General features: G+C 41.8%; 1 protein-coding gene across 1 annotated transcript; it reads left to right on the top strand.

The window, feature by feature from the left end:
• Positions 1-56: 56 nt before the first annotated feature.
• Positions 57-7,524, top strand: rag2 (recombination activating gene 2). Its single transcript, XM_039740050.1, has 2 exons — positions 57-135; positions 5,618-7,524. The coding sequence occupies exon 2, from the start codon at positions 5,638-5,640 to the stop codon at positions 7,216-7,218; it is 1,581 nt and encodes a 526-aa protein (XP_039595984.1). The 5' UTR covers positions 57-135; positions 5,618-5,637; the 3' UTR covers positions 7,219-7,524.
• Positions 7,525-13,263: the final 5,739 nt, after the last annotated feature.

The raw sequence follows: 13,263 nt of genomic DNA, 5'->3' as shown, positions 1-13,263 counted from the left end.
AACTACATTAACCATGAGACTTTGCGCAGAGCTATACCACTTTACGATAGGGAAGACTCTTTTTGTCGCAGATGTGAGGAGAATGAATTGGAAAAAGTGTTGGAGTAAAACGAAAGAAAGAAAGAGTTTTAGCAAGTTCGTATATCAAAAGTCTATAAATGAATCTGTAAATAATTTAAATCTTTACTGTTCATGTTAGCTGTACTGCTTTTTCATTTTAAATACGCTTAAATATAGAAAAACGAGCACTAGAATATTCTATGCATACAGCCACTATAGTTACAAGTGTTTTGTGTAGAGTTTTCAGAACATGGGAAAAAATGAAAATTTAAACAAAGAAAAACAAATTGAATTATTAGTATTGTTATAAAGCAGATTTATACAATTGGTAACTATCAGCTATTATATAAGGTCAACTATGGTATTTCAGCTGCTGCCCCACCAATAATGCATTTGTCTGTACTGTTAATTTTATTATTATTTTTTAATAGTATTTTCTGTTGAGGTTGTGTAAAAGTTCTCATGTTTCTGCATTTAGAGCCCTGGCCTGGCAGGTGAAGTGTTGTTACAATAACAGTCGGGACTCTCCTGATAGCAGCTTCCTTGTTTTAAAAGAATACTCCACCCAAAAAAATACTTTTTTTTTTTTTTTGTTACTTACCCACTGTAGTTTGTAGTGAAGCTTGAAACAGAAATGTTAATTAGATTGTTTTTTCTCCAGAGCGCTTTCTAAGAAGCCACTGGTGACCAATGCTGTGCTCCGGTGACTCTTCCTACCAAATCAGTAGACGGATTACGAGAGCATGGTTGGTTATGAGGGGTGTGTGATATCTTTGCAAAAAGACAAAAGTCCAAGTCTTTAGAGTCCTGGTGCTCCCTGTTTGCGAGGCATGGACGCTATCCAGTGACCCGAGACAAAAACTGGACTCCTTTAGGTACTGCATCTCTTCAGGGAATCCTTGGGTACCTCTGGTTTGACTTTGTGTCATTGCTGAGAACCTGAGTGGCTGGACCAGGCCAAAGGGAAGAAGAAACACTGATCTAATCTACAGTCATATGAAAAACTTTGGGAACCCCTCTTAATTCTTTGGATTTTTGTTTCTCATCGGCTGAACGTCCTTTTAATATCTGACATACCTTTTGGAAACAGTAGGATTTCAGCAGTGACATTAAGTTTATTGGATTAACAGAAAATATGCAATATGCATCATAACAAAATTAGACAGGTGTATAAATGTGGGCACCCAACAGAGATATGACATCAATACTTAGTTGAGCCTCCTTTTGCTCCTTCGAGACTCTCGACGCTGTCCTCCTATAGCCTGTGATGAGTGTCTGGATTCTGGATGGAGGTATTTCTGACCATTCTTCATACCAAATCTCTCCAGTTCAGTTCAATTTGATGGACAGCCTGCTTCAAATCATTCCATAGATTGTCGATGATATTCAAGTCAGGGGACTGTGACGGCCATTCCTGAACATTGTACTTCTCCCTCTGCATGAATGCCTTTGTAGATTTCCAGCTGTGTTTTGGGTCCTTGTCTTGTTGGAATATCCAACCCCTGCTTAAGTAACTTCAACTTTGTGACTGATGCTTGAACATTATCCTGAAGAATTTGTTGATATTGGGTTGAATTCATGCGACCCTCGACTTTAACAAGAGCCCCAGTCCCTGAATTGGCCACACAGCCCCACAGCATGATGGGACCTCCACCACATTTGACAGGAGGTAGCAGGTGTTTGTCTTGAAATGCGGTGTTCTTCTTCCGCCATGCAAAGCACTTTTTGTTCTGACCAAAAAACTCCAATTTTTGTCTCATCAGTCCAAAGCACTTTGTTCCCAAATGAATCTCACTTGTCTAAATGAGCATTTGATACAACAAGCGACTCTGTTTGTGGCGTGAGTGCAGAAAGGGCTTCTTTCTCCTCACCCTGCCATACAGATGAGCTGAATTGTAGAACGATGTACAGATACACCATCAGCAGCGAGATGTTCTTGCAGGTCTTTGGAGGTGATCTGTGATTGTCTGTATCCATTCTCACAATCCTGCCTCTCATATGCTGCTCCTGTATTTCTATTGGCCTGCCAGACCTGCTGGGTTGGTTTAACAGCAACTGTGCCTGTGGCCTTCCATTTCCTGATTCCATTCCTTACAGTTGAACCTGACAGTTTAAACCTCTGAGATGGCTTTTTGTAGCCTTCCCCTAAACCAGGAGACTCAACAATCTTTGTTTTCAGATCTTTGGAGAGTTGCTTTGAGGATCCCATGCTGTCTGTCACTCTTCAGAGGAGAGTCAAAGGGAAGGAAGCACAACTTGCAATTGACCACCTTAAATACCTTTGACCACTCATGACTGGACACTCCTGTCTATGAAGTTCAAGGCTTAACGCGCTCATCCAACCAAGTAATCAGCATTGAGCAGCGACAGGCATTCAAATCAGCACAATGACAAGGGGACCCACATTTGTGCACAGCCAGTTTTTTTTTACATTTGATTTAATTTCATACAACTAAATATGAAAGACATACCACTGTCATATTTTTTGTTGAAAGTAGAGTCAATTATTATGCAGTCTGAGAAGGGTTCCCAAACTTGTTCATATGACTGTATATAAATAAAATCGTAAGCCGTTTGTATGTATTTGTTCGCCAATGACACAGAAATGACTGAACCAATTTTCACAAAATTTTCAATGTGTGTTTCCATTCCTCAAACTTACAATTTTGACCTTATGGCGTACCACAGAGAGGGGTTGTAATAGAATGGGGTTGGGCAGCCCAAAATCAGCGACTATATTCCTTGAGTTCTTATTACCCTCAAATTCTTCAGGAGGCTAGTGAGTACAGATATAAACCCTTGACTCATATTTTTTGGAAGCCACTGTGCACTGGAGAGATTCCGAAGGATTGGAAAATGGCAAATATCTTCCCATTATTTAAAAAGGGTAATAGGGCAGATTCAGGCAACAATAGGCAAGTAAGCTTAACATGCATCACAGGAAAATTAATGGAAGGAATTATTAAGGATAAGATTGAGCAACACCTGGTGAGGACAGGAGTTATTAGGAACAGTCAGTGTGGGGTCAGAAGAGGGAGGTCGTGTTTTACTAACATGCTGGAATTCAATGAGGAGGAAACAAAAGGATACGACCAGAGAGGAGCAGATGATATGATTTATCTTGACTTTCAGCAAGCATTTGATAAGGTGCCACATGAGAGGTTGGGCATCAAGCTAAAAGAAGTGGGAGTTCAGGGTGATGTTTTTAGATGGGTGCAGAATTGGCTCAGACACAGGAAGCAGAGGGTGATGGTGAGAGGAACCTCATCAGAATTGGCCGATGTGAAGAGTGGTGACAGGCAGGGGTCAGTGCTGGGGCAGCTGCTGTTTTTAATATCTATAAATGATTTAGATAGGAATATAAGCAACAAGCTGGTCAAGTTTGCAAAAGATACCAAGATAGGTGGATTAGCAGATAATTTGGAATCCGTTATATCATCACAGAAGGACTTGGATAGCAGGCAGGCTTGGGCAGATTTGTGGACAATTAAATTTAATGAGGTAGCACAGTGGCGCAGTGGGTAGCACCGCTGCCTCACAGTTAGGAGACCCGGGATCGCTTCCCGAGGTCCTCCCCGCGTGGAGTTTGCATGTTCTCCCTGCGTCTGTGTGGGTTTCCTCTGGGTACTCTGGTTTGCTCCCACAGTCCAAAGACATGCAGGTTAGGTGCATTGGTGATTTTAAATTGTCCCTAGTGTGTGCTTGGTGTGTGTGTGCAGGCTGGCACCCTGCCCAGGGTTTGTTTTCTGCCTTGCTCTCTGTGTTGGCTGGTATTGGCTCCAGCGGACTCCCGTGACCTTGTAGTTAGGATATAACGGGTTGGATAATGGATGGATGGAGGAAAATTAATGTCAGTAAATGTAGAGTATGACACATAGGAAGTAAACATGTTAGGTTTGAATACACAATGTGCAGTAGGAAAACTGAGAGCATGCCTTATGAGAAGGATTTAGGAGTCATAGTGGACTCTAAGCTATCGACTTCCTGACAGTGTTCAGAAGCCATTAAGAAGGCTCACAGAATGTCAGGTTATATAGCGCCTTGATGTGTGGAGTACAAGTTACAGGAGGTTCTGCTCAACCTTTATAACACACTGATGAGGCCTCATCTGGAGTCCTGGGTGCAGTTTGGGTCTCCATAAAGACATAGCAGTGCTAGAGAAGGTCCAGAGAAGAGCAACTAGGCTGATTCCAGGGGCTACAGGGGATGAAATTTAATGTCAATAAATGTAAAGAATTACACATAGGAAGTAAAAATGTGACGTTTGAATACACAAAGTGGGGTCTGAAAATTTAAAGTCCACTTGATGAAAACGATTTCGAAGTCGTAGTGGACTTGACACTATCGATTTCTTGACAGTGTTAAGAAGACATTAAGAAGGCAAACAGACTGTCAGGTTATATAGCGCCTTGATGTGTGGAGTACAAGTCACAGGAGGTTCTGTTCAACCTTTATAGCACACTGGTGAGGCCTCATCTGGAGTTCTGGGTGCAGTTTGGGTCTCCATAAAGACATAGCAGCACTAGAGGTGGTCGAAAGAAGAGCAACTAGGCTGAGTTCAGGGCTACAGGGGATGAGTTAGGAGGAAAGATTATAAGAGCTGAGCCTTTACAGTTTAAACAAAAGAAGATGAAGAGGAGACCTGACTGAAGTGTTTAAAATTATGAAGGGAATTAGTCCAGTGGATTGAGACGGTGACTTTAAAATGAGTTCATCAAGAACACGGGGACACAGTTGGAAACTTGTGAAGGGCAAATTTCACGCAAACATTAGAAAGTTTTTCTTTACACGAAGAACGATAGACACTTGGAATAAGCGACCAAGTAGTGTGGTAGACAGTAAGACTTTAGGGACTTTCAAAACTCAACTTTTTTTGGAAGAAGTAAGTGAGTAGGACTAATGAGCTTTGTTGGGCTGAATGGCCTGTTCTCGTGTAGAGTGCCCTAATATTCCTGTAAGGTGAAAGGCGTGCACTGGGGCTGATGGGAGGACAAACACTTCTACTTGCCAAAGTGCATTACAGACAACGCACTTCAAAAAACCTTACAGGACTTTCTCTAGTGATGGTTATCTTATCTCTACATTTTATTAGTTCATTGTTCTTTTATTTCAGGGTTAACTCATCTCAGGTGTATTCATTTTGCTAACATTTGAACAAAAAGGTTGTTAAAATGAAAGAAAAAAATCACTTTGCTGTCCCAATATAAGCGAGAGTATTTTTCAGTTTCTATGTTACAGATTGCCTGATGATGGCCTTGCATTTGTAATCTATTTAGGTAGTCATTTCACCCTCCTTTCTCCTGTCTCAATCTATGGCTAACACGGTACAACACTCTACTACTGGCCAAAATGGAATCTCTTGTAAGACCACAGTTACAATGTTTTCTTCCCAACTTATTTGGATAACAATTTCACTTTCTCTCTGGATGACAGATTTCTTTCTAAGAGTTTGTCTTTTTTGTCTCATTGTGGGTTGTGTGTAGCCATGTTGAATTTTTATTTATACCTGAGCAACAGATTTCAATAGCTAACGTTGGTGTCATCTTGTTTTTTACAGCTCCCAGGAAGTGCTGTGACATGTCTCTACATTTGGTGTCCTCTGTCAGCAATGCCAACCTCATCCACTCTGGATTCTCTCTGCTGAGAATCGACGGTGATGTGTTTTTGTTTGGTCAGAAAGGATGGCCTAAGCGATCCTGTCCCACTGGAGTCTTCAACGTCCATTTTAAAAATGGAGAGCTGAAATTGCGCCCCATTTCCTTTTCAAATGGGTCCTGTTATCTGCCTCCACTAAGATACCCAGCCATAACACGAATGGGACCCGAGTCTAGCGAGAAAGAAAAATATCTCATTCATGGTGGTAGGACGCCCAACAATGAGCTCTCTAGTCGTCTATACATCATCTCTCAAGATAGCAGAGGTTGCAACAAGAAGGTGATTCTCCAGTGCATCGAAAAAGAGTTGGTGGGCGAGGTTCCAGAATCTCGTTATGGCCACACAGTCAATATCGTGCACAGTCATGGGAAAACAGCTTGTTTGCTTTTCGGTGGGCGATCATACGTCCCTTCAGGACAAAGGACAACTGAAAACTGGAACAGTGTTGTAGACTGTCCTCCTTTAGTCTTTCTAATCGACTTAGAATTCGGTTGCTGCACCTCGTATAACTTGCCTCAGCTAACCGATGGTCAGTCATTTCATGTCTCCCTGTCTAGGAAAGACTGTGTATATGTTCTTGGTGGTCATACACTAGCAAGCGACTCTCGACCTCCCAGGCTTTTCAAGTTGCGTGTTGAACTCCTTCTGGGGAGGCCAGTCATCAGCTGTGAGGTTCTCACTGGTGGCATCTCACTCTCCAGTGCCATTGTGACTCAAGTGGGCCCAGAATCTGAATTTGTCATCATGGGTGGGTATGAATCCGACAATAAGAAGCGTCTGGAATGCAACACGGTCATTCTGGACGAGAGTGGGATACACCTCACTTCGAGAGAATCGCCGGACTGGACCAGTGAGATAAGGCAGAGCAAGACTTGGTTTGGGGGCAGTATGGAGGAAGGCTCAGTGATCCTGGGCGTCCCCGCTGAAGGAAGGCAACTTCTATCTGAATCAAACTACTTTTATTTGGTCAAATTCCGCCAAGAAGAAGAAGATCCATTGCAGAACTGCAGTCAAGAATCCACCGACCAAGAGCAAGAAGACACAGCTCAGTTAGAAGACTCTGAGGAGTTGTATTTCAGCCGGGAACCGCATGAAATCGAAGATGATGACACCTACAATGAGGACGATGAGGAAGACGAGTCTCAGGCAGGGTATTGGATCAAGTGTTGCCTGGGGTGTGAGATTGATGTGAACACCTGGGTGCCTTACTATTCCACTGAGTTGAACAAGCCTGCCATGATTTTTTGCTCCAGTGGTGAAGGAGGCCATTGGGTTCACGCCCAGTGTATGGATCTGTCGGAAACGGTGCTTGTCCGCCTTTCTCAGGAGAATACCAAGTACTTTTGTGTGGATCACGTGGACATTGTCAAAGGGCTACAGACACCACCACAGAAGCTGCCTCCGCTGAAATCTCCACTCATGAAGATGAAGAATCGAAAGGTGCCTATTAAAATGAAGATGACACCAACAAAGAAGTCCTTCCTCAGAAGACTATTTGATTGAGCTTATTGTATTAGGTTGCAACCAAAAACATGAATACATTTTACCTGTAAATGACCATGACATATGTATTTGTTTAAGGCATTGTTGTACCGTGCGCCATGTGTTGGCTGGGATTGGCTCCAGCAGACCCCCGTGACCCAGTAGTTAGAATATAGCGGGTTGGATGATGGATGGATGGATGGGTGGATGCTGTACCCTTCTCAAATTTCACTATAAATCTTTAGCATGTAAAAGGAAATATCCTAAGATGTTTTGTGAGATGATTGAATTGTAGCCCCTAAATTGAAATAAAGCAACATGGCTCAAACGTTGCCATCCACATACACTCCTGATGTTGTCTCCTTTGTAACACATGACTTCTAAACCATAAAGAAGACTTTCTACTGTTCCTTTCCTTTCAGATTTCCCAGAGTTCTTTTGAGATCTCTCCACAGATTTTCAATGATGTTTAGTGTCAGGGGACTGTGAGGACCGTGGCAAAGCCGTCAGCTTGCGGTATTCCATTGTAGATTTTGAGATGTGCTTCAGATCATTATCTTCCTTTGCATTCTGCATTACCCGGGGTCTCCTAACGATGACTATGAGCAGGCCATAGCCCTGATGAGCTAATGAAGGTCTGAGACCACCTTGGGAAAAGTCATCTGAGACCTCAGATATCTTGGGGTGCCTAAACGTTTTCACTGTACAGTTATACAAAACAGAAACAATACCCTAAGCTTGCATGAAACGTTGAAAAGAAATGTGTCCTCTTGAACTCGATGTCTTTGGGTGATTTATTCATCTTCTGCTCAATTAACTCTTTGAGGACTGAATACGGTTTCACACAGAAATCAACATAAAACGTCTGTTGCAGTTTGACAAGAATGTGCGGCGTGCTTGCTGCCAAGTTGTCTTCACGTGGCTGAGGCATTGCAATCTGGTTTCTACCTCTTACCATTGTTAAGTGGCACATCTTCCTGGCGAACGTTGCCGCAGGCCAGCGGTTCTCAAACGTTTGTATTTCGCTTCCTAGACCCCCTTTTCTACCTGGAATAATTCTGCACCCCCTGTATAATATAAGATAGATGAGAATAACCCATGATACAACTAACAAAGGTATGATACTCGTGCGGTGTCGCTGTATCCCATCATTTTTACTTCCATAAGATTTGCCTGTGTTCGGCTAACTTCAATGAAATATTTGCAATTTATTTTTATTAAGTGCTTAAATAACTGTTAAAATGCCTTGTCTGTTTTTTGATAGTAATTCTAATCCCTAAAACAAAGAATAAATGATTTATTCTTATTTAATTACTTTTTTATGTAAAGAAACAAATATGTTTTAATCTTTAAAAAATCTCGTAAACGAGGACACAGATTGTCAATCTGCGCGAGACAAACGTACTTTCGTCTGATAAATATACCGCTGTTAGTTGTATCATGAAAATAACCGAATACGCAGTAAATTATTTAACTCAATTTGGCAATACTGGCTACGCTGTCAATTATGTGAATTTCCCCTTGGGATTAATAAAGTATCTATCTATCTATCTATCTATCTATCTATCTATTATATAGTGCCTTTCATATCTATCTATCTATCTATTATATAGTGCCTTTCATATCTATCTATCTATCTGTCTATCTATCTATCTATTATATAGTGCCTTTCATATCTATCTATCTATCTATCTATCAATGTGGTGCAGTCGCGCCGCATTATCACCTGATCTACTGTTACCCGAATGTTTGCGACAGATACCGATACGTCTCAAAATTGAAAATACGCGCCTATGAAAGCAGCAGCAACGGCGCCGCTCATCACTTAGATCTATGCCTTAGAAATCCATCCATTATTCAACCCGCTATATCCTAGCTACAGGGTCACGGGGATCTGCTGGAGCCAATCCCAGCCAACACAGGGCACAAGGCAGGAAACAAACCCCGGGCAGGGCGCCAGCCCACCGCAGTTGCCTTAGAAATGTTTTATTTTAATTTTAGTTATAATGCATTCATTGGGATTATATGCTTGCAAATTTAAATTTGAAATAAAAATGTACAAAATTAATTGTGATGTCATTTATTCGATGCCCCCCCACTTGTACAGGTTCAGCGTGCCCCACAGTTTGAGAACTGCTGCCGTAGGCGTATCAGCTACATGATAAACCCATTCAGCACCATGACTAGCTGGGGAGCAGTCAACTGAAGCTGGAACCTCAAATTCGTTTTCGATTGCTTGTATCAAAATCGGAGTCCGACAAGTCATAGTCCAGTTCAGAGATAACAGGAAAAACGTCGTCCACGCAGTAACAACAACAACATTTATTTCTAGAGCACATTTTCATACAAATAATGTGGCTCAAAGTGACGAAGAAAGAGAAAAAAGACAAAATAAATTAGAATTAAAATAAGGGAACACTAATTAACATAGTGTAGATTTTATTTTTTCTCTCCGGCCGTCTGGAGTTTTTTTTTTTTTGTTTGTTTTTTCTGTTCTCCCTGGCCATCAGACGTTACTTTTATTCTATGTTAATGAGTGTTCTCTTATTTTAATTCTTACTTTGTCTTTTTTCTCTTTCTTCGTCACTTTGAGCTACATTATTTGTAAGAAAATGTGCTCTAGAATTAAATGTTGCTGTTGTTGTAACAGTAAACTACATTGCTACAAAATTTGTGTGACAGTACGCGTAAAAAGCCAACGTTAGTGCGAAGGTTGAGGCTGCTTCTTTCTCACCAGATCAGAAATTCTCGGGGAAGTCTTTGTAAGAGCACAACGAAGATTGTCTTCTTCAACAAGTCTACTTCTGTATTTAGACTTGATAGCCAACAAGCTGGAAAACCCTGTTTCGCAAAGATATGTTGTTGGAAATGGAAGAAGAAATGCGTAAATCTCTGCATATGACTGTTCGATGTACAGTAATATAAATTGTTAAAAATAATAAAGTTACGACAATTAAAATGTTTGAAATTATTCTGATTTAATTGTCTGCAACATCTATCTTTGAATGACAATTATAGTAAAAAGCTAGTAACTACCAATGGAAACAATTTGTACAATAACAGGTTTTACACATTAGAATAGACAACACCCATATTTCCAGTGGTCTTAGGCGACCCCTGGCAAATCGTCATTCGACCCCCAGGATGAGAACTGCTGAAATACAGTCATGTCATCTTCTTCTGGAATATCGTCAAAACTCTTCACATTCAAACCCTGAATTCCAGCCTGAATTTCTTGCTACTCCTGCCGCTTTGCAGATCCTCCAGGATCGAGGTGCGTACTTCGTTCTTTGATGAATGGTTCGATGTGGTGAAGCAAAATGCCGACATACAAATTTATTCATGTTGCTTTGATATTCAAGTGTCGCATATTCCCAAAGTAATGACACGATACGTTTGAAAAGTCTCACATACCATCTTCTGTGCCGTCTTTATTTTTTTTTGCACCTTCACAATACCATCACAATGTACGGCGGCGGCGTATTTGAGCCACAGAGAAAAAAAATAAGGACAAAACGAAAATGATTAAAGTGGAAATTTCAACTTTAAACTCGAAATGTCCACCTTACCCTCATAAGTTATTTTATCATTAAAGCAGACCGTCATAAACATCATCTTAAAACTGACCCAGTTGTTAATCGTTACGTAGTTCTGGGGCTTCCTCCTGACCTGACAGCAGCGGCAAGCAGCATCGCCACACAGAACACGTTACATTTATGATATTCCAGCTCTCTGTTCATTTAGAGTTCTTAGATTTATACTTGATACTAGTGATGGGAAGTTCAGATCATTTTAACGACTCAGACCTTTGAGTCTCGTTCAGCAAAATGAACAAATCATTTTTCGAGTCATTTCGTTCAATTCTTTTTCCGGCTCAGACTGCATAGGTTAAGCTTATGGGGCTGTCACGTGATGAACGAACGACTCGAACCCGAAGACTCGAGAGATGAACTAATCAATTCTGTTTCTGGCTCAGACTGAGTTAGTTAAGCTTATGGGGCTGTCACGTGATGAACGAATGACTTGAACCCGAAGACTTTAGAGATGAATTAATCAATTTTGTTTCCGGCTTAGACTGAGTTAGTTAAGCTTATGGGGCTGTCACGTGATGAACGAACGACTCGAAAAACCCGAAGACTTGAAACAGGTGAATCAATTCCAATACAGCAACTATAGGAAGTTGCGCAAATGCGACTGAACGAATCACTCCCACGAGACGACTCGTTCTTCCCAAGTCACATTAAAGATTCGTCCAAAATGAACAAATTGTTCAAGAACGACCCATCACTACTTGATACCACTTTCATGATATAATGCATTAAAATATGTATGTGCCATTTTACTGATAAATTGTTAACTTTGTTTAAATAATGAATACTGGTAATAGTTACAGATATGGGCTGGCACGGTGGCAGAGCAGTGGCGCTGCTGTCTCGCAGGGAGTCACGTCCTTGGTGTTCCCTGCCTGGAATCTGCAAGTTTTCCTGGTGGGTTTTCCATCCAAAGACATGAAGGTTTGGGGATTTGGTGAAACTACAATGATGCCAGTGTGAGTGTGTGTGTGTGTGTGCTTGTGTTCACCTTGTGATGAGCCGATGCCCCGTCCAGGGATTTTGTTTCTGTCTTGCGCCGATGCTGCTGGAATGGGTGCATCCCCTGAATTCGTCTGTGACAGATGGCTGGGGTAGGTTGCTTGGGCATGCAGTAGGTGTCAAAAAAATAAAGGGGGTCAATACAACACGATACACAGAACAGAACACAAGTCATCCTCAGTCTCTACATATAAAAGGCAAAGCCCTCGCTGACTCGTCACTAAGTCTCCCACTTTCCATTTAGGTGGGAAGCTGAAATTTCGTGTGCACATTCCTTGCAGTGTACTTACAAAAGTTAGGTATGTTTCATGTGCTATTGCAAAAATGGGGGGGAAATGGGTGTACCCCCTAAACTGTATATAGAGATTAGGGGAAACCCCTCCTGACTATTTCTGCGACTTCCAATATACGTAGGAAGCCCAAATTTCCTATGCTCATCCTTTATGAAAAATCTGAATACAATGAGGACTAATTGAGGTCATTGATGTTAGGTAGAATGTCCAGAGGGGGCTGGGTGGTCTTGTGGCCTCGGACCCCCTGCAGATTTTTTTTTTTCTCCGGTCGTCTGGAGTTTTTTTTTGTTTTTGTTTTTTATGTCCTCCCTGGCCATCGGACCTTACTTTTATTCTATGTTAATTAGTTGTCCCTAATTTTAATTTTTATTTATTTTGTCTCTTTTCTCTTTTTTCATCATGTAAATACAGATATCATCTGTATGACAATCCATCCATCCATCCATCCATTTTCCAACCCGCTGAATCCAAACACAGGGTCACGGGGGTCTGCTGGAGTCAATCCCAGCCAACACATGGCACCAGGCAGGAACCAATCCCGGGCAGGGTGCCAGCCCACTGCAGGACACATACAAACACACCCACACACCAAGCACACACTAGGGCTAATTTAGAATGTGCTATAGAAATAAATGTTGTTGTTGGGAATCTTCTCTATCATCTTTGCACCCCTAGATTGAGCCCACTCAATATTTGCCCCCCACTCTCCTTTACAGAACTGTTCAAGTTCGATCACATTGGATGGTGAGCGTTGGTGGGCTGCTATCTTCAGATCTTTCCACAGATTTTCAGTGTGATGTAGCGTCTGGCCACACCAGGACATTCACTTTTTTCTCCTTCTGCCACTGTGTGCTCAGTTTTGCTGTGTTCTTTGGCTCGTTTTCGTGTTGAAAGATGAACATTCTGCCCGTCGTCACCTTTCTGGCAGAGGGTAGCAGGTTTTCCTCCAGAATTTGATGGTATTTTCCCCCATTCCATTGTTCCTTCTACCCTAACGAGAGCCCCCCAACAACAGGATGCTGCCCCCTCCATGCATTACTGTAGGTATGGAGTGTTGAGGATGGTGAGCTGCATTGGTGTACCGTTTGGTTTTGAGGACAAATAGTTTGATTTTGGGCTCATCGGACCAGAAGATCTTTTCCCACTTGGCATCAGAATCTTCAAGGTGCATCATGGCAAAC

Source organism: Polypterus senegalus, chromosome 1 (assembly GCF_016835505.1).
Source record: "Polypterus senegalus isolate Bchr_013 chromosome 1, ASM1683550v1, whole genome shotgun sequence".
Lineage (NCBI taxonomy): Eukaryota > Metazoa > Chordata > Cladistia > Polypteriformes > Polypteridae > Polypterus > Polypterus senegalus.
The sequence above is the reverse complement of the archived record's forward strand: the minus strand, read 5'-3'. Positions and strand labels throughout refer to the sequence as shown.

Excerpts from the sequence above, each read along its gene's own strand:
- rag2 (XM_039740050.1), top strand. The coding sequence starts at position 5,638 with ATGTCTCTACATTTGGTGTCCTCTGTCAGCAATGCCAACCTCATCCAC.